The sequence below is a fragment of the Zingiber officinale genome, chromosome 2B (assembly GCF_018446385.1).
Source record: "Zingiber officinale cultivar Zhangliang chromosome 2B, Zo_v1.1, whole genome shotgun sequence".
Lineage (NCBI taxonomy): Eukaryota > Viridiplantae > Streptophyta > Magnoliopsida > Zingiberales > Zingiberaceae > Zingiber > Zingiber officinale.
Genome location: NC_055989.1, coordinates 57,214,829 through 57,240,548, shown reverse-complemented (window position 1 = coordinate 57,240,548; position 25,720 = coordinate 57,214,829). Strand labels below are relative to the sequence as shown.

At 37.9% G+C, this 25,720-nt stretch overlaps 1 protein-coding gene across 1 annotated transcript; it reads left to right on the top strand.

Moving 5' to 3' along the window:
- Positions 1-530: 530 nt before the first annotated feature.
- Positions 531-1,527, top strand: LOC122049126 (early nodulin-like protein 1). The gene is made up of 2 exons (XM_042610577.1): positions 531-810; positions 880-1,527. The coding sequence occupies exons 1-2, from the start codon at positions 648-650 to the stop codon at positions 1,374-1,376; spliced, it is 660 nt and encodes a 219-aa protein (XP_042466511.1). The 5' UTR covers positions 531-647; the 3' UTR covers positions 1,377-1,527.
- The last annotated feature ends 24,193 nt before the right edge of the window (positions 1,528-25,720 follow it).

Below are 25,720 nucleotides of genomic sequence, written 5' to 3'. Positions count from 1 at the left end.
CAAATGCACGAGATCAGGTTGTTGATAAGGCAATAGAGAGCGAAAGAGTGATATATGTTTAATCAAGTTGGTCAAAAGTCCCAGGTTTAAGAAATGGACAGATTGTCTCCACCCTGAGAAGTTGACCAGAGTTCTTGTACAACTACGACAAACTAATTATGAATATATAAAAATCTGCTGACAGCAAAACCAATAAACAGCTCAACCCAAGAAAAAGACAAGTAGACAACAAATCTTAGTTTACAGCAGAAGCAAATATTCTTACAGCTAATTGTTCAGGATCAGAAATGCTTCAGATGCCCTCTACCCACATACTAAAATAGTATATCGTGATGTGAAGTACTTGTACAAGTAACACCGATCTGAAAAATAATACTTTTAGTTCAGATTTAGACAAGTGTGCGATTGATCAATACTGATAACGTTGAGTCAGCAGCAGGAAATCACATCAGGGTGATGATTCCAAACTGAAACGTATAGAAACTGATTTTGTTTTTGTTTGTTTTTTCCATTTAGGAGAATAAGATATTTCCCGTTTTCCTTGCAATTATCACCGCCATTCTTCTTCTTCTTCTTCTCCTCCTCCTCCTCCTCTGTGTATATATTGCATCGTTAATCTATCTCTGGAGCGACCTTAATTCTAGCTGATGGATTCAGTTGTGGTGTTAATGGTGGTGGCTTTGGTGTGCGCTTCTCCTTGCCGAGGATATGTGTTCTACGTCGGCGGCCGGGGTGGATGGGTGGAGCACCCTCGCGAGAGCTACGACAGCTGGGCAGGCCGGAATCGCTTCCAAGTCAACGACACGCTCGGTAATCAGTCTTTCGGTGACGAGTTTGATCGATCGGTAAGTTGATTTTGGTGGATTGTGTTGCGTGTAGTTTTCAGGTACCAGCAGGGGAATGACTCGGTGCTGGTGGTGACGGAGGCGGCCTTTGGGTCGTGCAATGCGACCGATCCAGGGCAGAATTTCACCGACGGCAGCACGTCGTTCCAGTTGGATCGCTCTGGGCCGTTCTTCTTCATCAGTGGCGCGGCAGGGCATTGCGACATAGGGCAGAAGCTCGTGGTGGTGGTGCTGGCCATCAGGAACCACACGAACAGCAGTCCGCCGCCGGCGTTTCCCCCGGTGTCACCCGCACCGCCACCGTTGGCTCCGTCTCCTTTGTCGCCCAGCGGGAGCACTCCGCCGCCAGTGTCACCGTTGGCTCCGTCTCCTTTGCCGCCCGGCGGGAGCACTCCGCAGCCAGTGCCACCGTTGGCTCCGCCTTTGCCCCCCGGCGGGGGTACTCCGCCTCCGTCTTCTGCGGCCAGTCCAAAAATTTCGGTTGGGTTGGCGATGGCTGTCATGGTTTGGGGCGGTGCAATTCTTGGATGATTAAGCAATTATGCGACGATATGAATTGGTGTGATTTATATTTTTGTGGTTTTGTATGTTTTTTTTCTCCATTTGAAATCGAAAATTATGAATAAATATAAACTGGCCTATATATATACAAATGCGCTAACATTGTGCGCGGCCAGCATGATATCAGGTTTTTTTATTTTTTATTTATTTATTTTTAAACTTTTGGTTATGCCACCATATTTTACATTTAATGTTTAGAAATTAGGTTACAGTATTAAATAAAAAAATTTAAAATAATTTTTTTAAGGTACTCGCAGGGTGTGCGGTATAAGGCGTGCGATGTATCAAAACTATATATATACATATATATATAATAATTTTATTCTACAGACATCCACTTCGGACCTGTGCATTTCCATCCTTTTTTTGACCTACGGGTATGCCATTTAATGTTTCAATTTTAGAGTTTAAGGGTTGAGTGTCGATCGCTCTCTCCTCTTCCTCTCTCATCTTCGATTCCCAGCGTCCACTACGTGTACTCTTTGATGCGATCTTGTTCGACCCAATCTCTCTAACGCAAGGTAAAATTCTCCCGTTTCCTCTCCCCTTTGACCTCGACGAGACTGTTAGAATTAATGTGTTGTAATCAACACCATCTTTATTAGGCATTATGAGAGAATTGCAACCATCACATTAAAGTGATTGTCTTTATGGTTGCTGCACATTAAGAATGAGAGAAACGAAGAGTCCTCATTATGAGAGACTTTTGGTCTTCCCATTCAGTTTCTTTCAAAACTATATATATGCTTTGTAAGGCTTAGTTGAAAGTACGATTCAATAAGAAGAAAAAGGATCATTTCTCTCAACAAAATCTATTCAACATTTGGTATCAGAGCCTCCAGGTTCTACCAATCCAAATCCATGGCCAGCTCGAGCTTAACAAACATCAACCATCTCATCCCAGAGTTTAATGGCGAAGACTATGATTTCTGGTACGTAAAGATGAAGACCATTTTTCGATCTCTTAACCAATGGGAGATTGTGGAGAATGGAGTGCAAGAGCCCGAGGAAACCACTGCCCTCAACGAAGCCGGTCTGAAGAAATTAGAGAAGTCTCGACAAGCCGACGCAAGTGCTCTCTCAATCCTCCAAAGAGCAGTCACTAAGGCTATATTTCCCAGAATCATGCATGCCGACACTGCTAAAGAAGCATGGGAAATCTTGCAGAGCGAATTTCAAGGAGATGTATGTGAAAGTGAGAGTGATTAAGCTCCAATCACTACTCAAGGAATTCGAAAATGCCAAGATGCAGGAGAAAGAAACACTCATGGAATTCTCAACCAGAATCTTTGATTTGGTCAACATAATGAAATCTCATGGTGAAGATATTACAGATCAGAGACTGGTACAAAAGATTCTCATCTGTCTTCCTGAGAAATATGATCCCATTGTTGCCGTCATTGAAGAAACAAAGGACCTAACAACACTCATAGTTCAAGAAGTGATGGCGTCCCTAAAATCGTTCGAGCAAAGATTGTCCAGACATTCTGAAAAGCCAATAGAGGGTGCATTCCAATCAAAGCTTAAAATTGGTAACAACGAACGAGAAGGCCAATCACGAGGTGGATGGAAATCAAGAGGACGAGGTGGACGTAACTCAAAAGGAAGAGGAAAAGATAACTCATCGAATTGCAGCAAATGCAATAAGCCAAATCACTCCGAGAAGGACTGTTGGTTCAAAGGCCAATCGAGATGCAAAATATGCAATCGATTTGGTCACCTCGCCAAAGATTGCCGAAGTAGGAACTCTTATCAGGCAAATCAGGTTGGAGAAAATCAAACAGCTGAGGAGTCACATGGAACATTCTATGTATGTCACACAGCCACCAACAAGGAGCAAGGAAAATGGTTGCTAGACAGCGGATGTAGCAACCATATGACGCCGATCTCAGAAATTTTCTCTAAGCTCGACAATAGCATCAATGCTCCTGTTCAGTTTGGAAACGGAGAGCAAACAAAGTCAAAAGGACTTGGGAGAATCGCCATCGAGACGAAGGAAGGTCCGAGCTGCATCAACAATGTCTTGTGTGTGCCGAGCTTGAGTCAAAATTTACTCAGCCTCGGACAATTGGTGGAAAATGGGTACAAGCTCTGCTTCGATAACAATGAATGTGTTATATTTGACAGGAGAGATAAGTCAAAGGTGTTCACAAAGATCAAAATGGTCAATCGAAGCTTCGCTCTCAACATCAATTATGCCGATCTAAAAGCTCATCGAGCTTCTACCTCGGACTACCTGACATCAACCTTATGGCATCGACGACTTGGTCATCTTAATTTTGAAAGCCTCAAAGAGTTATCTGGCAAGAGTATGGTGCAAGGACTTCCTCACATAGAAGGAAAGCAACATGTATGCGAAGGATGCGCGTTTGGAAAGCAACATCGACTTCCTTTCCCAAAAGGAGTATCATGGAGAGCTAAAGAAAAGTTGGAACTTATCCACACCGACGTCTGCGGACCAATGGACACCCTTTCTCATGCTCATAATAGGTATTTTATTCTTTTCATCGATGATCACACTCGTATGACTTGGGTCTATTTCATGAGACAAAAGTCCGAAGTATTTACGATATTCAAAAAGTTCAAGAGTCTCGTCGAAAAACAGAGTGGATGCTTCATCAAAACCCTAAGAAGTGACAGAGGCAAAGAATACACTTCTAAAGAATTTCACAATTTTTGTGAAGATGAAGGAGTAGAAAGGCAACTAACGGTAAGGTACACCCCTCAACAAAATGGTGTTACCGAGAGGAAAAATAAGACGATCGTTGAAATGGCAAAATCAATGATACACGAGAAAGGTTTACCCAAAACCTTCTGGGCTGAAGCAGTTTACACTACCGTTTACCTATCCAATCGATGTCCAACCACGACCATACCAAACAAGACTCCGTTTGAAGCATGGAGTGGTAGAAAACCATCAGTGAACCATCTCAAGGTATTCGGAAGCATATGCTACTCTCAAATTCCAAAAGTGAAACGAAGTAAACTTGACGAATCTAGCGAAAGATGTATTTTTGTTGGCTATAGCACCATGAGCAAAGGCTATAGACTATTTAGCCTAAAAGAAAGTCAAGTTATCATTAGCCGAGATGTTCAAGTTGATGAAAATGCTTCATGGAATTGGGAAGAAAACAAAGTCGAGACGAAAGACGTTCTGATCATCACTGACAAAGAAGACAAGGATGAGCCTATTTCATCAGTGACAAGCCCATCAGATCCAAACTCAGCTCAACTCAACGAAGAAAGTCGCAACTCAACTGATTCGACTTCATCAAACTCCTCATCCCCGAGCTCAACTCCAAAAAGGTATAGATCGATAGATGATATATATGCTACGTGCAATTATTGTTCAGTTGAGCCCGAAAATTTTGACGAAGCAATCAAAGAAGAATCATGGAGGAAAGCAATGGAGGAGGAAATCCATGTGATCTCGAAGAATCAGACATGTCAGCTAGTTGACAAACCAACAAACAAAGAAGTCATAGGTGTTAAATGGATCTACAAAGTCAAGCGTAACCCAGACGGATCCATTCAAAGGAACAAAGCCAGGCTCGTTGCGAAAGGCTATTCTCAGCAGCCTGGAATTGACTACGAGGAGACATTTGCCCCAGTAGCTCGGCTAGACACAATCCGAACCATAATTGCATTCGCTGCCAGCAAAGGATGGAAGCTTTATCAACTCAATGTCAAGTCAACATTCCTCAATGGCGAACTGAAAGAGGAAGTGTATGTAGATCAACCTCAGGGCTTCATTCTAAAAGGAAAAGAAGGAAAAGTCTACAAACTTAAGAAAGCGCTATATGGACTTAAACAATCTCCTCGCGCTTGGTACAGTGAGATCGACAACTACTTCAACCAAACAGGATTCAAGAAGAGCAAGAGTGAAGCAACCTTGTACGTCAAACGGCAAGGTATCGATGTTCTTATAGTCACTTTGTATGTTGATGATCTGATTTTCACTGGAAGCAACAAAAAGATGATCGAAGAGTTCAAAGATGACGTGACTCAAAAGTACGAAATGAGCGATATGGGTCTACTTCAACATTTTTTAGGCATGGAGATCTACCAAGAAGAAGAGACAGTCTTTATTTGCCAAAAGATGTATGCAGAAACGATTTTGAAAAAATTCAACATGTTGGGATGCAATCCCGTCTCTACACCACTCATTATGGGGGAGAAATTGAAGAAAGAAGATGGAGGAAAAACAGCGGATGCCACTCATTATCGTAGCCTCATCGGTAATTTACTATACCTCACAGCAACCCGACCTGATCTCATGTATGCCGCAAGCATGCTCTCAAGATTTATGCAGAGCCCGAGCCATTTCCACCTCAGTGCAGCAAAGCGTGTCTTGCGCTATGTCCAAGGAACAACCGACCTTGGTCTAAGTTTTCAGAAAAATCACACAGTTAACCTCGTTGGCTACTGTGACAGTGATCTCGGTGGATCCTTAGACGACATGAAAAGCACCTCAGGATACTGTTTCTCTTTTGGTTCAGCAATGATCTCATGGTTATCCAAGAAACAACAAAGTGTTGCACAATCATCTGCCGAAGTCGAGTATGTCTCAGCATCACTAGCCACTTCACAAACAATATGGCTTCGAAGAATTTTAGCCGACCTTGGTCATCATCAGGATGAAGGAACCGTGCTGTACTGCGACAACAAGTCTGCAATTGCTATGGCTAAGAACCCAGTTCACCACAGCCGAACTCGGCATATAGCACTCAAACATCATTTTATCCGACAAGCAATAGAAGACAAAGAAATTCAACTTGAGTTCTGTCGATCTGAAGAACAGTTGTCTGACATCCTTACAAAACCACTTCCTAGAGAAAGGTTTCAACTGCTCCGAGATAAACTTGGAGTCCGACAACACATTAAGGGGGAGTGTTAGAATTAATGTGTTGTAATCAACACTATCTTTATTAGGCATTATGAGAGAATTGCAACCATCACATTAAAGTGATTGTCTTTATGGTTGCTGCACATTAAGAATGAAAGAAACGAAGAGTCCTCATTATGAGAGACTTTTGGTTTTCCCATTCAGTTTCTTTCAAAACTATATATATGCTTTGTAAGGCTTAGTTGAAAGCACGATTCAATAAGAAAGAAAAAGGATCATTTCTCTCAACAAAATCTATTCAACAGAGACCGCGAGCTCTGGCCGAGGTCGCATGTGCTCATGAGGCCGGTCGTGGCCTCGCGTTTGTGCTTGTGAGGCCGGTCACAGCCTCACACTGTGCTTGTGAGGCCTATTGCAACCTCGCACTATGCTCGCGAGCCCTGTCATGGCCTCGTTCTGTGCTGGTGAGGCCGGTCGCGACTTCACCTTGCAATCACGAAGTCGATCGTGGCCATGCACTGTGCTCGCAAGGTCGGTCACAGCCATTCGTTGTGCTCTCAAGGTTGGCCATGGCCACACACTGTGCTCTCGAGGTCAGTCACGGCCACACGTCGTTCTCCCGAGGTCAGTCGCGGCCACATGTTGTGCTCCTGAGGCCAGTTGCAATCTGGCATTCTGCTCGCGAGGTTGGCCGCGATAGCACATGCCATGGTCGGCCTCACATTGTTCTCACGAGAGCGGTTGCACCCTATGCTCGCACAGGTTGGCCTCACACTATGATCCCATCGACCGACCTCGCGTTGTACTTGCATTCACTACAAGAAATTTTAGATTTAACCACATTTAATAGACAATAGTTTTTTGAGAAACTGTTGTCTTTTTGTCATTTAACAACGATTTTATTGAAAACTGTTGTTGTTGGTCGTGTTTTTTGAAAAAAGACAACAATGTTTAAAAAACCGTTGTCTTTGACATACATAAGACAACAATATTTTAAAATTGTTGTCTATGAGAAATCTTTCTTTATTTGGCATACGACAACAATTTTAATCAACCGTTGTCTATTAGCGTTGCTTACATTTTAATGTGCATATTTTAATTTGATGTCTAAAACTATATTGTCTTTAAAAATTATTTTATAAAATAATAGTCAAACATAGTTATTTGCCTATTTTCATTGATGAAGTGAAATTTATATCCCTTAATGTTTATCTCTAAGATAAAATTTGTGGTCTATTTTAAGATGGATGGATTTATTCAAATAGTAAGGATAAAATTGTAATTTTGTACAAACTATATGTTGCAACAACTATTCTTCATTAATTTCATTTTCTTTTTACCACATCACGCGCACCGCCACTAAAAACCCGCGCCAAACCTAATCGCGATCTTCTACCTGACGGCGACCGCCATCTTCTCTCCTTCCAGTACACGCCGGTCACAAGTTCGCGATCGCCGTGGCTCGCCAGCAGCCTAGACCAGGCTTTGTCCCGAGGTGCGTTTTTCTTCTTTTCGCTTCCTCCTTCAATCGACACATCCAACCGAGGACCGGAGCTCCGGCAACTCAACGTGTCGATGAGGTACTAACTCTTCGAAGATTCTGCCTCTTTCTTTTCCTTCTCGCGTTATTCCTCTTTTTTGTGGGACTAGGAGGATTTTTGGGTGTTTTCTTTGGTGATTGCTTCGGGTCGATTAAGATGAGCAGCTCTGAGCTGGTTTTCCTTTGATTTGTCTCAATTTATTCGGGGTTTTCTTTGTTTCCATGATTTTTATGGCCCTCGATATGAGATCTGTGTGTCGCTGGCTAGACCTCCCGAGCAGATATTTTACCATCCCCTTGTTAGGTTATCGCACCGGTTGCTGTGAGGAGTCGTTGAACGCCCAAGACGTCACCTAACTTAGGTAGCAAGCAGCAGGCGGTGGTGCTACCATTTCGAGTGTTATGTGTTGAACATACCGTCTTCAAGAGATTATATACAATAAGGTATAATGCCAAGTTATATCCATCTCCCACCTTTGAATTGTTATTGTTCCCCTATGCTTTCATTTTTGAGCAGGATTTACGTGTAGTGCACAGCTAGCGATGGCTACAAGTAAAGGCTTGTCTCAGTGTTAACCTTTGTTCAATTGAGATTGGATTCTCTACGCTTTCTATTAGTGTGTGTTAGGACCAATGCAACTAGAGGGGGTGAAGAGATGCAACGTAAACTTTTAAAACCTTTTGTTTTTTCTCTTGCAAAAGCAAGGCCCAATAATGCTGGGTAAGATTGCGTTAGGTAAAGTTGTTGTTGTGGCCACTTGTTTGAATCGCAGAAATGACCTCTTGTAGTTTCTCAATATGCTGAATATTAGAGGATTTGGGTTGACAATGTTTAACCAATTATATTTTTCTTTTGAAGATATGTTTGTAGACAATATTGATATGTATCTTGTTTTTGAATATGATTTTGTGCACAATATGGTATTCCAAATTTTTATCTATGTATGTTGATTTTATTTTGTAGATGAATTTCTTATTGTGTATTTTTTTAAATATTGATATGTTGTTTCACTTTTTTTATCAATAGATTAAATTTGACCTCTATGACATCCTTTGGAAAGCTTAAAACAAATCTGATTGTGATGACACAATTCATGCTTCAAGCAAGAGAATAGGACAACCTGCAACGATTGGGAAGGGCAAAGAAAAAATTGCATCTACATCCACTAACAACGGTTTAGAGGTTAAGACAATGCTGGAATCTACAGACACTGAAACAACAAGAACATCTAGAGGTCGTACCCATCTAGATAAGCTTACTAAACAAAGGGTTCAAGGAATTTGAAAGGAGGTAAGATTTAATAAACTTGGACAGCCAGTAGGAGAAGCTGCTATTGAAATGCAAAGTTACATTGGCTTGCTTGCTTGAGAAAAGGTCAAGATATCTTACAAGACGTGGAAGCAAGTTCCAAATGAAGTTAAAGAATTGATATGGGAATTAGTTAATGTAAGTAAGTTAAAGAAATTCTGGTCAATTATCATGTTGCAAAATTTAATTGTCATATCATGGCATGAATGAAAAGATAAGTTAAAGATAGTAAAACAGTATGTGCTCTATAATCACACTAAGCATTCTTTATCTTGTAAAATAGATTGCATTCCTTAGTACATTTAGGAAGTCATTTTCTGCCTTTGATTTCTCTAGAGAATTACTGTCATACTACTAAATCACATTTAGTGCATGGATAATACAAAACACTCAATTAGGTAGTGAGACTTCCTTCTTCATTCATTTCTATTTTTCTATTCACATATTATGTTTTTCTCTCTAGTTTCAAAACATGCATTTGATTGTCATTAAACCTCATAAGGAGATTGTTTACTTGTTGGATTCTTTAAGTCATCGCATTCGTGATGAAGATTGGAAATATGTTGTGGAAATGTGAGTTTATATATGCTTTTTATTATGTATTTAATTTAGTCATAAAACACTTATATATCAACTATGTTGAATGTATATATGAAGGGCGTTAAGATTGTTTAATTTGAACAATGGAAGGAAAGGAAGAAAGCATGTACAATGGGAAGTAATCAAGGTATGGGTACTTCTATTTCAATCAATCAAGGTATGTGTATATTTATCATTAACAATATGAATTTCCTTTAACGTAGGCACCTAGGCAGCCAGATGCAAAACAATGTGGTTATTACGTGATGAGATTTATGAGATAAATTACTGAAGAAATTACAATGATCGAGGAGGATACACTACCATCGATAGTAATATTATCTTTATCATCTCAAATAATTAGAAGTTATTTAGTTATTATTTTTTTCCAATTAATTATATTTTGTTCTTTAAGATCATATAATTTATGTGTGTTCACAGTTCACAAAAGCAGAGTACTCTCAAGAAGAAATTGATGAATTGCGCTCTGAGATAGCCGAATGCATGCATACAAGATCATATTTATGAATAGGTATATACATGAGTTCATCTTATTGCATTTGACAATGATTGTTAGAGTGTATACTGAAAACCTAAGTTTTTGTAAACATTTATTTTGAATAAAGAATCACATTTGGTCAAATTATCTACATTTGTTTGTAGTTGTTCAATTAATTTATATTGTAGATAACATAGTATGTGGTGTCACATACAGAAGATAATGTTATCAGTACCTTATAAATTATAAACAGTAGCTCATGACCAAAATGGAAAGGAACAAACCATTGGAAGGTCGTAGTGTAATTAGGTATTAGTTTATCTTAACTATATAATTACACTAGTACACTTAGAGTGTATTGAGTAGGACCATCAGAGGCCGTTTCTTTTATACTGACTTTATAAAGGAACAAAGACCTCAGTTATTATGGAAGTGTGTGCTCTTAATCCTAATATAATAACAAACATATATATTTGATATTTATTTCTTTAATTTATCAATGGGTGAGATTTAGTTTGATAAATCAATAAACCCGATAAGTTGAAAAATGATATCACTTATAGTGTGTGTTGTTGATTATAGAAGGAAACTGTGTCCTAATGATCTAGGTTGATAATGTCCCCAAGAAGAGCTCATAAGGATTGTCATTTTAAACCCTGCAGGTGGACTTAGTCCGACATGACGATAAGGTTGAGTGGTACTATTCTTGGACTAAGATATTAATTAAATGAGTTGTCAGTAACTCACTTAATTAGTGGACATTCGACATCTTAAACACAGGGAGACTAACATACTCATAATAAGAAGGAGCCCAAAAAATGTAATTTGGGATTGGTGCGGTAGTTCAATAATAGTTCTCTAGTGGAATGAATTATTATTGATAAAATTAAGTTGTGTGTTCGGGGCGAACACGGGATGCTTAATTTTATCGGGAGACCAAAACCAATTCCTCCTCTCGGTCCCTATCGTAGCCTCTTATTTATAGAGTACTATACCCACCTATACCCACCTTCATACCCATGGTGTAGGGGCTGACCAAGCTAGCTTGTGGATCAAGCTAGGGCCGGCCAAACCTTGGTCTATGGGTGGCCGGCCCTAGCTTGAACCCAAGCTTAGGTGGCCGGCCCTATTAAATTAGAAAAGAATTTTAATTTTAAATTTTTCTTATGTGAAAGATATAATTTATTGGAGAGATTAAAAATTAAAATATCTCTTTTATAAGGATCTACAAAAGATTAAAGAAAGAGATTAAATCTCTTTCCTTATTTGTAGATTGGAAAGATATTTTATTTTTTCTCTTTGTAAATTATTCACATGTTGAAAAAATTAAAATTATAGAAATTTCTTTTTATCAACCATGAAGGGATTTTAAAGGAAATTTTATTTTTTAAAATTCCCGAAGACAAATAAGGAATTTTAATTGTTGATTGAAAATTGCCTTGTTTGCTCTCCATGAGGTGGTCGACCATGACATGAAGGATTAGGAAATTTTGTTTAATTTTTTCTTAATTAATTCATGTCAAGGAAAGTTAAGGAAATTTTATTGTAATTAAATTTTCTTATTTGCCAAAGCTAAGGATTATAAAAGAGGGGGTTTTGGGAGCCTTCAAGGTGAACAACCTCTATTATTTTCTCCCTCTTTTCTTCCTTGGTGTGGCCGGCCTCCTTCTTTTCTCTTCTCTCCATCTTGTGGCCAAACCTCTCTTCCTCCTTGGAGATCAAGTGGTGGCCAGATTTTAGCTTGGAGAAGAAGGAGAGAAAGCTTACATCCCTTGGAGCTTGGTTGGTGGAAAAAGATCTTCATCTTTTGGAAGCATAGTGCTTGGCCGAAACTTGAAGAAAGGAGAAGAAGGTGCTTTGGTGGTTTCTCATCTTGGAAGATCGTTGCCCACACAACATTCGAGGTTAGAAGAGGAATACGGTAGAAGACCTAGAGATTTTTGCTTGCAAAAGAAAAGATATACTAGTATTTAATTTCCGCATCATACTAGTTTTATCTTCATGTAAAAATACCAAATACAAGAGGCATGCGATTCTAGTATTTCGAATTTGTTTTCGATGTTGTGTTCTTTTGTTTTTCTTTTCCTTGTGATTTGATTGTTCTTTTCGGTTGACCTAAAGTTATTTAAGGAAATTAAATATTAACTTTCCTTAAAAGGCTTTGTCTAGGCGGTGGTGGTTGTTCTCATATCCAAGAAGGCCATGTGCCTCGCCATGCAGTCCTGGAAGCCAATTTTGGAAATTAATATTTAATGAAATTAATAACCTAGGTGATTTGGATCGAACATGTTAAGTTCCGCAGGAGATCCAAATCTAAACCTAAAAGAACAAGTAAATTAAACTTTGGATCAAACGTGTTAAGTTCCGCAGGCGATCCAAGTTTAATTTAAAAGAACACATGGTAGCTAGGAAAGGTTCAGACCTTTGTACACAATTTTTGTACAGTGGAACCATTAGGTTTTCCGAGTAGCAACCAACAATGATAATATTTAGTTAAATTGAAACAAATTGACAATGTTTCATCATAGGAAACCAACGTCTATTTTTTAGGATCTACTATATGAAAATACTGTATGAGAAGTTTAATTTAGAGTATATCACATCGAAGAAAATAACAAACCTTGTTAGCAAGTTTTTGTTATATACTTTGCAAACTCTAAAGCTCTATATTACTAGAGACTAGCTAGACTTGTTGTTGAATTGGATTAAAATCATGTGATTTTTATTTTCACAGGAAGTAAAAGGGTGTTTAGAAGATGCACAAGTAGAGAAGATTTGATCCAACAAAACAATATACTTTGGCATATATATGTGTGATATATTATTAAGGGTACTATTTAGTTTTGTAAACTTTGGTGATGTTTGGATGTTGATGTTTGGTTCTTTAATGATGTTTGGATTGTAGGTTCTTGATCAATGATATTTTGTAGATAACTTGAACTGAAAGTGAGGTATGCAGTAATTTTAGTTTGTGCCTAGAAAGAAGTATTGTTATCATATTCAATTGTATACAACGTCTTTGTCATCATCATCTTTATGCCATTTACTCCTAGGAAATGACTTAACTTACAATCATATGCTATTTACCTCAGGGAAAATATAATGACCATACCCAGAAAGGAGAAGAAAAGAGAAGTTAGGAGGGAGGAGAAAGCAAAAAAGGCTGCAGTTCTCGATATGGTGTTTAAAAAATGCACAGGCTATTTAGAAGATGCACAGGTAGAGAAGATTTGATCCAACAAAACAAGATATTTTGGACTTCATATATATGTGTGATATATTGTTATGGGTACTATTTAGTTTTGTAAACTTTTGTGATGTTTGAATGTTGATGTTTGGTACTTTAATGATGTTTGGATGATGATGTTTGGTACTTTAATTAAATTTGCACTGGATAATGATGTTTGGATTGTAGGTTTTAGATCAATGATATTTTGTAGATATATTATTTAAATAAAATAATGGTTATAAATGATGGAAAAGACTCAGTTTTTTATTTATTGTCAAAATGTTGTATATTGTACCCAAAGACATCAGTTTAAATATGTGAAACTGTTGTCAATGTCGTTAAAAGACAACGGTGAAAAATCATTGTCAAACTGATGTTAAATAACATTGTTGGCTAAAAAGACAACGGTTTTTAACCATTGTCATTGGCTAAAAAGACAACGATTTTTAGCCGTTGTCGTAGATAGTTCAAAACTGTTGTTGAAGAACCTATTATTAAAGGCATACGCTCAAAGACAACGGTGAACAACTATTGTCGTTGAATGAAAAGACAACGATTTTTTACCGTTGTAAAATGGTTGTCTTTGTCTTCAAAGACAATGGTTAAAAACTGTTGTCTTTGGGCATCCTCTTTAACAACACGGTATTTAACAACAGTCCGAAAGGGGCTATGAAAACAGTGAAAAACCGTTGTTGTTAGGCTTTTTTCTTGTAGTGATTAGCCAACCTTGCACTGTGCTCGTGTTGGCCAGCCTTGTGTTGTGCTCATGCCGGTTGGTCTCGTGCTGTGCTCATATCTATCGACCTCGTGCTATGCTCACGTCTTTCAGCCTCAAGTTATGCTCGCACCGGCTAGCCTCGCACTATGCTTGAGCCGATCGACCTTTTGGTGTGCTCGTATCGGTCAGCTTTGCACAATGCATGCAAGGTCGGTTTGTAACGCCCCGCCCCTTCCTGCTCAAGCTGACGGGGGTTACTTATCTTTTTTCTTCTTATCTTATCTTACTTATTTGCTTGTTAATAATCCTCTCTACTTAAAACAGCGGAAGTCTTGTTTATAGTATATATATATATATATTTTTAAAACTTTTCTTTTACTTTTCAAATCATCATCACTAACTACCTATTGCATAAAGTCACATAGCATGCTTAACATAAATTTAAGCCATAATACTAATAAGCATGATGAAATGTCATGAAGTCATGAAAGAACGATATAAGCATAATTCTTATTAGATAAAAGCAGGTCTTTCTCTTTTAGCCGAGCCACTACTACACACATCCATCTTGCCCCTCCTGCTGCTCCCTTAGTACATCCATTCCTTGCCTTTATCTGTGGTACAAGGAAAGTAAGCTATGAGCACACAAGGCTCAGTAAGATCCTTCCTACTCACAAAAACCGTAAAGCATAACATAAAGACATAAAACATAGCATATTCATAGACATAAAGCATAAAAATAACTCATCATATCATGTATAGAAGCATCATAGCGTAACATAATCGTAAGGTATCATGGCATATCATAAAGTGCATCCTAGCATAACATAACATAATCATAAGTATCATGGCATATCATAACATAATCATAAAGTGCGTCTTAGCATAACATAACATAATCATAAGTATCATGGCATATCATAACATAATCATAAAGTGCATCCTAGCATAACATAACATAATCATAAGTATCATGGCATATCATAACATAATCATAAAGTGCATCCTAGCATAACATAACATAGTCATAAGTATTATGCGAGATGACTTTCAAAACATGTATCATGAAAAATATATGCAACATGTCTTTTGAAAACTTATTACATACATACTTAAACATAATCTCAACATGATTAGGGCCCCGGCTTGTACCACATACATAAATGCGCGCGTCCTATGTAGGTCCAAGGTAGCAAGTCTCGAACCCTACAAGGCATACATACTAGGCCCGTTTCTTAGTCCATTGACCTAGGGGCACTTAGGAGTCCATCCCTAACGAGGCCCGTTTCTTAGTCCATCGACCCCGGGGCGCTTATGGAGCCCACCCTTGGTACAAGCCATAAAAAGTAAAGTAGCATGTCATACATATCACAATTCTTATCATATCATGCATATTATATTTCCTTTCATATCATGAAAAGTGCTCTTAGTCCCAACTAATAGGGAAGCAACTCTTAGGCATAACATAAAGCATGCATAATTGGGCACACAACACATCATGAATTTGGGCACACAGCACATCATGATCGCATGCATAATTGGGCACACAACACATCATGAAATTGGGCACATAGCACATCATAAACGCATGCATAATTGGGCACACAGCACATCATGAATTTGGGCACATAACACATCATAAGGGTCATCATCATGCATAGGTCATAAGCATATATAAATGAGCATAGAAACATAGCATATTCTTATTGTAACGCCCGCCCTCCCTGCTACTAAAGGGACGGGGCTACTTTCTTACTTAACTATTCCAGGATACACATGCATATTTAAAATTTCTTTCTAGTAACATAAAGCAGCGGAAATGTCATGAAATTATACTGGAATGTAACATAATACACTTGGTTCATGTCAATCATAAAAAAATAACATAGTAGGTCTTTATTTGTTTTAGTCGAGCCATTGCCACACACACCTCCTTACCTCTCCTGCAGCTCCCTTAGATCATCCATTCCTTGCCTTTATCTGTGGTACAAGGAAAGTAAACTAAGTAAGATCCTTTTCTTATTCACAAAAACCGTATCTCATATCATAGTCATACAAGCATATAATCAATGGAGACATAATCATCTAACACTATATCATGTGAACATAGCCTCCTATCATATCATATTATTAAGAAACATCATACTCTAACATGTCATAAATAAGAAATCATGTGATGTGAATCATAGAAGCATAACATATCATCAGGTCATATGAATCATAAACAAAACATCTCATAACATCATGTCCTATAAGTCATAAGAGTATGGCATAACATCATGTCATATAATTCATAAAAACATATCATACAATGAATGGGTGCATTATGCAAAATGTCTTTTTAAAACATATGCCATGTCAAGTGCAAAATGTCTTTAAACATATCTTTTAATACTTAAACATAATATTATCATCATGAGGGTCCGGCTTGTACCACATACATACATAAATGCGCGCAATCCCTAGGACAGGGTAGCTAGCCCCGAACCTACTAGGGATCTAGACCCGTTGATAGTCCTTCGACCTAGGGGCGTACTAAGGAGCCCATCCTTTTTTACTAGACCCGTTCATAGTCCGTCGGCCTAGGGGCGCTTATGGAGCCCACCCTTGGTACAAGCCATACAAAGTAAAATACATGTCATGCATATCATATCATCATAACTGTCATATCATATCATCATCAATGTCATGCTCTTGTCTTAACATGAAGAGTGCTCTTAATCCCAACTTAAGGGAAGCAACTCTTAGCCATTTTCTTAACATATCATAAGGCTTGCATACTTGGGCACATAGCCATCATAAAATCATTTTCATGCCTGGTTCATAAGCTTACATAAATGAACATGCAACATATTTGAAGTCATACATACTTGAGTGCATAGCCATCATAAGAATCATTTCATGCATGGTTCATAAGCATACATAAATAGGCATGTTACTTGTCTTATCATAAAACATGCATACTTTAAGCATAAAACACCTCATAAAAGTCATCATCATGCATAGGTCATAAGCATACTTAAATGAGCATATCATGCATCATAGGAAAACATAATCATACATGGAACACATTTCCTAGCATCTCCTAATTCATATCTAGTATGGGAGATACCTAGTAAAAATCATAATTGGATCTCTAACCCTAATTTCATATGGTGGCCGAAAGTTACCATGCTTGGTTCTAGGTTACAACAACATATAAGCTTGTGAACCTTAAATCAATTTCATATCATAAACTATAAATAATATCATGAGCATAGGTAGTTTAGGTTCTAAGCTTCCTAGGCCTTTTAACTTGGTTGTGGCCGAACCTTTAAAAAACATGAAACTAAGTTCTATACAAGCATAAGAATACCAAGCTAACTTCATATCATGTTATAGGGAATCCATGAGCTTGCTAAGTTAAAATTTAAACTTCCTTGGACCCTAGAATGTAGTCATGGCCGAAAGTTCATGAAAGGAAAAGTAAGCTCTAACAACATACAAGCATAAATATTGAGTTACATTCATATCATATCATGAGAAGATTCATGTGCATGCTAGGCTTTACTCTTAAAATTCCTTGAACCCTAGAATATAATCATAGTCGAACCCTTACCATGAAGGAAATAAGTTCTTTTTCAACAACATACAACATAACATCTAGCCAAGTTCATATCATATCATAAGGGAGTCTATAAGCATGTTAGATTGGGTTTTAAGCTTCTTGAAACCCTATACCTTATCATGGACGAAACTTCAAGGAAAGGAATAAATTTCCAAGCAACATATATAAACATGAATACCTAGCCAAGTTCTTATCATGTCATAAGGGAGTCTATAAGCATGTTAGATTAGGTTTTGAGCTCCTTGAAACCCTAAATTCATCATGGCTGAAACTTCAAGGAAAGGAAAACTAAATTCCAAGCAACATACCAACATGAATACTTAGTTACGTTCATATCATATCATAAGGAAATCTATAAGCAAGTTAAATTAGGTTTTGAGCTTCTTGAAACCCTAAACTCATCATGGCCGAAACTTCAAGGAGAGGAAAAAAATAATTTCCAAGCAACATATCAACATGAATACTTAGTCAAGTTCATATCATAGCATAAAGAAATCTATAAGTGATGTGCGTAGATTATATACTCTTTTATGCATGTTTTTACGCACATTTACATACTTTGAGCATGCTTGATCTATGCATTTTTATACTTCCAGCTTTCCTTTTAGCATATTTACTCTTTTGGTTCGGAGATCTACTTTTTGTGCATTTTTTGTACACAGGAGTCGATTTGGTGAAGAATCTACATCTTTGGGCAAGCCTTGGAGGAAACAAAGGGAGAAAGCACCAGGCCGTGTACCTCACATGGCCCGGCACTGGTATGGAGCTCGGGCCGTGTGGAGTTTGGCACCAACAGAAGAGGAAGATGACATGGCCGTGTGAACCTCACACGGCCGTGTCAAGATTTGAAGCCAACCAGAGCAGAAGCCTTACATGGCCGTGTGGATCTACACGGCCGTGTGAGGTTTCCAGAAACCAAGCAGGCTGTGGCCGTGTGCACCACACGGCCGTGTAGCATTTCCAGAGAGCAGAAGGGTCCTGGCCGTGTGAGTCACACGGCCGTGCAGCTTTGGCAGAGAAGGAACTGGACATGGCCGTGTGAATCTCACACGGCCGTGTCACGGGGCCGTGTGGCGCCCGATTCCCTCCTCTATTTAAACCCTCCTTCATGAATTGAAAAGGGATCTCTCCCCCTTTGGGAGAAGGCAAGATTTGGTGGTTTCCTCCCATTCTTGGGAGGATTTCTGGGCGATTCTAAGGGAGTTCTTGACGATTTCGACTCCAGAGCGAGGATTGGATCCGAAGACGAGGCTTCTTCGTAGATAAGTTTTCTCTTTCCCCCTTTTCTTAGTTTCTTGGATTGGGGATTTAAGAAATGCTTGTAATCTTCATTTCTTCAGATATTCTTCCTCGATTCATGGAGTAGATATTGTATTCTAGGATGTAGGAAGTATTTGTGATGAGATGAATGATGTAATCTCTTATGGATTTGTCATTTTCTTGTTTCAATGACATTGTCTTGCTTGTATCCTCTTATGGATTTGCCATTTTCTTGTTTCAATGACATTGTCTTCCTTGTATCAATTAGATCTTCAATGATTAATGGTGATTTGTGCTTAATTCTCATTCGATCATCCGAGGGATCCACGTGACAGGTGCAAGCCCGTGTAAGGACGTTTGAGAGATAATCTTGAAGAGGAAATAGGAATATTCAAGAGAGTAGGATGGATTTTGTGATTAGTTTCTTGTATCTTAATAGATTAATAAGTTGTGGGCTTCTATGTTGATATCCGAGGAAGGCATACTAATAGGTGCGCTTCTGTGTAAGGACAACGTAGGTTCATGTCTAATTGATCATATTTAGATACATTTCTCAGTCCTTAGCCGGTTATCTATTACAAGAGAGAACCGGCAACTTTCTACAAGAGTTTGGCAATTGAGGGATAAGAATTGGTGAACCATTTACATTCAAGAAATCTTACAAAGAAACCGAAACTCCTAGAATCTCCCTTATCATAACCCAAAACACTAAACTCTTGTTTGTTGATCTATAATATTAGATTTGTTTACCTTCACTTTGCATTTGAAACGATTGGATAGTTGTTTAGCTAATTCGCATTGAGACATTTCTAGTGCTTATTCCAGTCCCTGCGGATACGATAATCTTTTATATTACTTGCGACATTTCCGTACACTTGCGGAGCGTGACAAGTTTTTGGCGCCGTTGCCGGGGACTGCGCTATAACATTAGGAATTATCAATTGAGTTAGACTAAACATAACATTTGTTTTCCTTTCATATTGCATAGTTGTAACTAATCATTAGATTTCTGTTTTTACTTTCTTGTATAACTCTTACTTCTTGTTAATTCTTTTTGTACAAATTCAATTCTGCATTTTTGATTCTTTTATTTTTCTTTTTCTGTTGAATTGTCATTTTCTATCTTGTTCTTGTGTATGCGAAGATCTAACTTTGCAGGAGAATTCTTTCTTTTTGACCCTGAGATTGACAGAACTTTCCATAAAAGAGGAATTCTGCAAAGGCAAATAGAAGAACAAGAATATCTAAACATGGTGTACAAGTCACTAGGAGATTATGGAGCTCCGAAGTCTGCAAAACAAATGGGAGCAATTGTTTACCCTAACATACAAGCAAGAAATTTTATACTCAAACCATCTTTTGTTTCCATGGTTCAGAAAACTCAGTTTGGAGGATTGGAGATTGAGAACCCTTATTCCCATTTGATGGAGTTTTATAGATATTGTTATACTATGAAATATGAAGAAGTTTCATCTAATATTGTTCAGCTGCTTGCTTTTCCTTTTAGTCTGAAGGATGCTGCAAAAAGATGGTATAATTCTCTAAAGTCTCAAAGTATCAAAACATGGGATGAGTTAGAGCAAAAATTCCTTGACCAATATTTCCCTCCAAGGAAAACTACTTATTTGAGAAGTCAAATTTTAAATTTTAAGCAATTGGATGGAGAAAAATTATACCAAGCCTGGGAAAGATATTCTTCTCTTCAGCAGTTATGTCCACATCATGGAATTGAGAAATAGTTAATTATGCATTTGTTCTATGTTGGGCTTTCTTTCTCAAATAAGAATCAACTGGATTTAGCATCTGGAGGATCATTCTTGAAAAAAAATCTAGAAGAAACTTTTGAGATAGTTGGCAGAATTACGCAAAATTCCAATGATTGGGCAGAGCAAGATAGCTCATTCTTAACAATGGATATCATTAGGGAAAAGGATGATGTTGAAAAAGGGCTTATCTTGAATCAAAACGATTTCCAAACATTATTTCCTTGGTGCTGTGAATCATTATCAAAAATGTTTGGTGAAAAAGCATTTTCAACAGAAAATGGGGTATGTCTTGGTGATCTTAAGGAGGATGATCTGTCTTTAGATAATGAAGAGTTTTTAGAAGAAAGCTTGGCTAAGGAGGAGACTATGTTGATAGAACAAGAGCCAGTTTTACCAGAAATAGTACCACCTCAACTTGAACTTAAACCATTACCACCAAATCTTAAGTATGAATTTCTTGGGCCGAATTCTACTTATCCAGTTATAATTAATGCTCAGTTAAATGAGTTTGAAACAAAGAGACTATTGGATGAGTTAAGGTTGCATAGAAAGGCCATTGGATATACAATTGATGATATAAAAGGGGTTAGTCCATCTCTCTGTATGCATAGAATTTTACTTGAAGAGGGGTACAAGAACTCAATTGAGCATCAAAGGAGACTAAATCCAAATTTAAAAGAGGTAGTAAAGAAGGAAGTGATTAAACTTCTTGATGCAGGGATTATTTACCCAATTTCGGATAGTGAATGGGTGAGTCCGGTCCACGTGGTTCTAAAGAAAGGAGGAATGACGATTATCAAGAATGAAGAAGATAAGCTAATTTCAACACGAACAGTGACGGGGTGGCGAATGTGCATTGATTATCGGAAGTTAAATAAAGAAACAAGGAAGGATCATTTCCCTTTACTATTTATTGATGAAATACTTGAAAGATTAGCTAAGCATTCCTACTTTTGTTACTTGGACGGATATTCTGGATTTTTTCAAATTCCAATTCATCCTCAAGACCAGGAGAAGACTACTTTTACTTGTCCTTATGGTACTTTTGCTTATCGTCGGATGCCATTTGGGCTTTGTAATGCTCCAGCCACTTTTCAGAGATGCATGATGGCAATTTTTTCAGATTTAATAGAAAAAATTATGGAGGTGTTCATGGATGACTTCTCAGTTTATGGAAATGACTTTGATTCTTGTTTGTCAAATCTTTCTACTGTTCTAAAAAGGTGTGAAGATACAAACCTAGTGTTGAACTGGGAAAAATGTCATTTTATGGTTAAGGAAGGAATAGTTTTGGGGCATAAAATTTCAGAGCGTGGTATTGAGGTAGACCAGGCAAAAGTGGAAGTAATAGACAAATTACCCCCACCCATCAGTGTAAAAGGAGTTAGGAGTTTTTTGGGACATGCTGGTTTCTATAGACGTTTTATTAAGGACTTTTCAAAGATTTCCAAGCCATTGACTAATCTGTTGATTAAAGATGTTGAGTTTTGTTTTGATAGCGAATGTATTGAAGCCTTCAATAAAATCAAGAGTGCTCTTACAACAGCTCCAGTCATTCAAGCACCTGATTGGGATCTTCCTTTTGAAATAATGTGTGATGCTAGTGATTTTGCTGTAGGAGCAGTTTTGGGACAACGAAGGAATAAGATTTTACATGCGATCCATTATGCAAGTAAAACACTTGATGCAGCTCAAGTAAACTATTCTACTACAGAAAAAGAATTATTGGCAGTGGTATTTGCTATTGATAAATTCAGATCCTATCTAGTAGGATCAAGAATAATAGTGTATACTGATCATACAGCTATTCGGTATTTACTTGGAAAGAAAGATGCTAAACCCAGGTTAATCAGGTGGATTTTACTTTTGCAAGAGTTCAACCTTGAGATTAGGGATAAGAAAGGAGCTGAAAATGTAGTAGCGGATCATTTGTCTAGAATATCTCAAAAGTCAAAAAATGAGGTGGATTTTGATTTACCTATTGATGACATATTCCCGGATGAACACTTATTAGCTTTATCAAGTGTGAAAACTCCTTGGTACGCAGATTTTGTGAATTTCCTTGCTAGTGGAGTGTTACCTCCGGATTTTTCTCATCAACAAAGGAAAAAGTTTTTTTCAAAAGTTAAGAATTATGTTTGGGATGAACCTCTCCTGTATAAGAAGTGCAATGATGTGATTTATCGAAGATGTATACCTGAAGAAGAAGTTAGAGATATCTTGTTTCATTGTCATTCTTCGTCCTATGGAGGACATTTGGGTAGTTCAAAAACAATTACGAAAATTCTTCAAGCAGGATTTTATTGGCCAACCTTATTCAGGGATGCTAAGTTGTTTGTTCAGTCTTATGATCAATGTCAGAGAACTGGGAATATAACTAAAAGAAATGAAACGATGTTAAATTACATTCTTGAGGTTGAGTTATTTGATATTTGGGGAATTGATTTCATGGGACCTTTCCCTCTTTCATATGGGAATAGGTATATTCTTGTGGCGGTGGATTATGTGTCCAAATGGGTAGAAGCTGTGGCATCTCCTACGTGCGATGCGAAAACAGTTATCAAATTATTTAGGAGTATTATTTTTCCAAGATTTGGGGTGCCAAAGGCAGTCATTAGTGATGGAGGATCACATTTTATAGAGAAACAGTTTGAAAACTTACTTAGAAGATATGGAGTGAAGCATAAAGTAGCAACACCTTATCATCCTCAAACTAATGGGCAAGCTGAGATATCTAACCGGGAAATTAAGTCCATATTGGAAAAGACTGTATCCACTTCAAGAAAGGATTGGGCATTGAAATTAGATGATGCTTTATGGGCATATCGAACTGCTTATAAAACTCCTATTGGGATGACCCCATTTCGATTAGTTTATGGTAAGCCTTGCCATCTTCCAGTTGAACTAGAACACAAGGCTTATTGGGCAATTGCAAATTTGAATATGGATTTAAAGGAAGCAGGGGAGAAAAGGAAGCTTCAGTTGAATGAACTTGATGAATTAAGGATGGATGCATATGAGCATGCTAAGTCTTACAAAGAAAGGACGAAGAAATGGCACGATCAGCACATTCTTCGTAAAGACTTTAATGTAGGAGATTTGGTTTTGTTGTTCAATTCAAAATTAAAACTTTTTCCTGGGAAGCTTAAGTCAAGGTGGACGGGTCCATATGAGGTAAAAAAGGTTTATCCTTTTGGAGCTGTAGATATTTGGAACAAAGATTTTGGGATAATTAAGGTAAATGGTCAACGGTTGAAAAAATATATTCATGGTGCGAAAATAGAAGAGGTACAAAGGTTGTATTTTTCTGAACCTCGCCCTCCAGATTGAATTCTTTTAGCTAGTATAAATTCATTTTGTTGGTTTTTACTTGTTTTTGATTTTGTTTTCAGATTAGGTGCAAAACAGAGCCAGGCCATGTGCTATACACGGCCAGGTAAAGGTTGCAGAGAAGGGAAGTGTTAGGGCCGTGTCATCCAGACACGGCCATGTGGGATCTCCTGAGGAGAAAAAGGTATAGGCCGTGTCCCAGACACGGCCGTGTAAATAATCCCGAGAAGAAGGATGGAGAGGCCGTGTCCCAAACACGGCCCATGTCTGGAATCCAGAGAAGAAAGAGAAGGGGGCCGTGTCACAGACACGACCGTGTGATGAGAAATGAATATGGCCGTGTGATATCACACGGCCCAATCCACTTCTTTCTAGGGAATTAGGGCACGGGGTGTGGGCGGAACACGGCCGTGTACCGCCGCTCGTTCCTCTTTCCTATTTTCCCATTTCTAAAGGTTTAAACTACTTCTTCTAATTTTTCTTTCTCATTCTTCTTAAGGAGATTTGATTTTCTTCCATGGAAAACGTGATTGAGGAGATTTCGGCCACAAGAAAAGGGAAGGAGAAGGTGGTTGCAAGAAAGGAGAGGAATGTTTGCTTTAAAGGTATTTCTAATGACTTTGGTATTGTTTTCTCTAGTGATGAGCAACGGTATAGATATTCTTCTTTATGTAAACGACCTCTTTTAGGCACTAGGTTTCTTGATGTTGAAACTTTAGAAACTTTGGGGTTTAAGGATGATTTAGTTTGGTTATTTGAAAGGATAGGATGGAGTGGTTTAGTGAACATGAAATATCCTACTTGTCCTAGAATTGTTTTTGAATTTTTAAGCTCAATAGAGGTTGATAATGTTCAAGGTGGGGGGAAGTTTAAATTTCGTTTGTTTAATGAAAGTTATGAATGGACGTTGGGAGTTTTTAATACTTGTTATGAATTGCCAAAGAATGAGCTGTGTGTGATTTTGCCCCAATTTGAGAATTCACATTTTTGGCAACAAATTTCTGAACAACCGCTATTTGATCCTCATAATTCTAGAGTTTCCCAAATTATCAATCCTATTTTTAAATATGCTTACTTATTCATGAAAAACACTATATTTGGAAGGGAGGACAAAGAGGGATCAGTAAGACTTGTAGATTTGTATTGTTTGTGGGCAATGGTCGAAAATGTTCAAATTAATTCTAGTTATTTCTTTCTTAAACATTTGGCAAAATTAGGGAAATCGAATTCTACCACACCTATTATTTTAGGGGGATTACTTACTCAATTGGCCTTAGTATTAGGATGTGATTTGAGTGAATTAGAGGTGGTGGAGAGTTCTTGTACATTGGATTTGAATTCATGTTTAGCAATGAAAATGATTAAGCATGAAGAGCATGGATTTAGTTTAGTCATTAAAATTGGTTTCCCTTTAAAGCTGCCCAATCATGATTTTACTACAATTCATAATAAAGAGAATTGGTGTTTGAAGTTAGCTAGGCAACAATCTAGAGCTTTGTCATCTTTTACTCCAAGAAATGTTCCTAAGGGTAACCAAGAGATTCTTAGTTTTATGTTTCAAGAACTTAATTCTGCTTTAAAGAATATTCATAGTGATTTAGATTCAACTTATGAATTTCTTGAGAATAAGA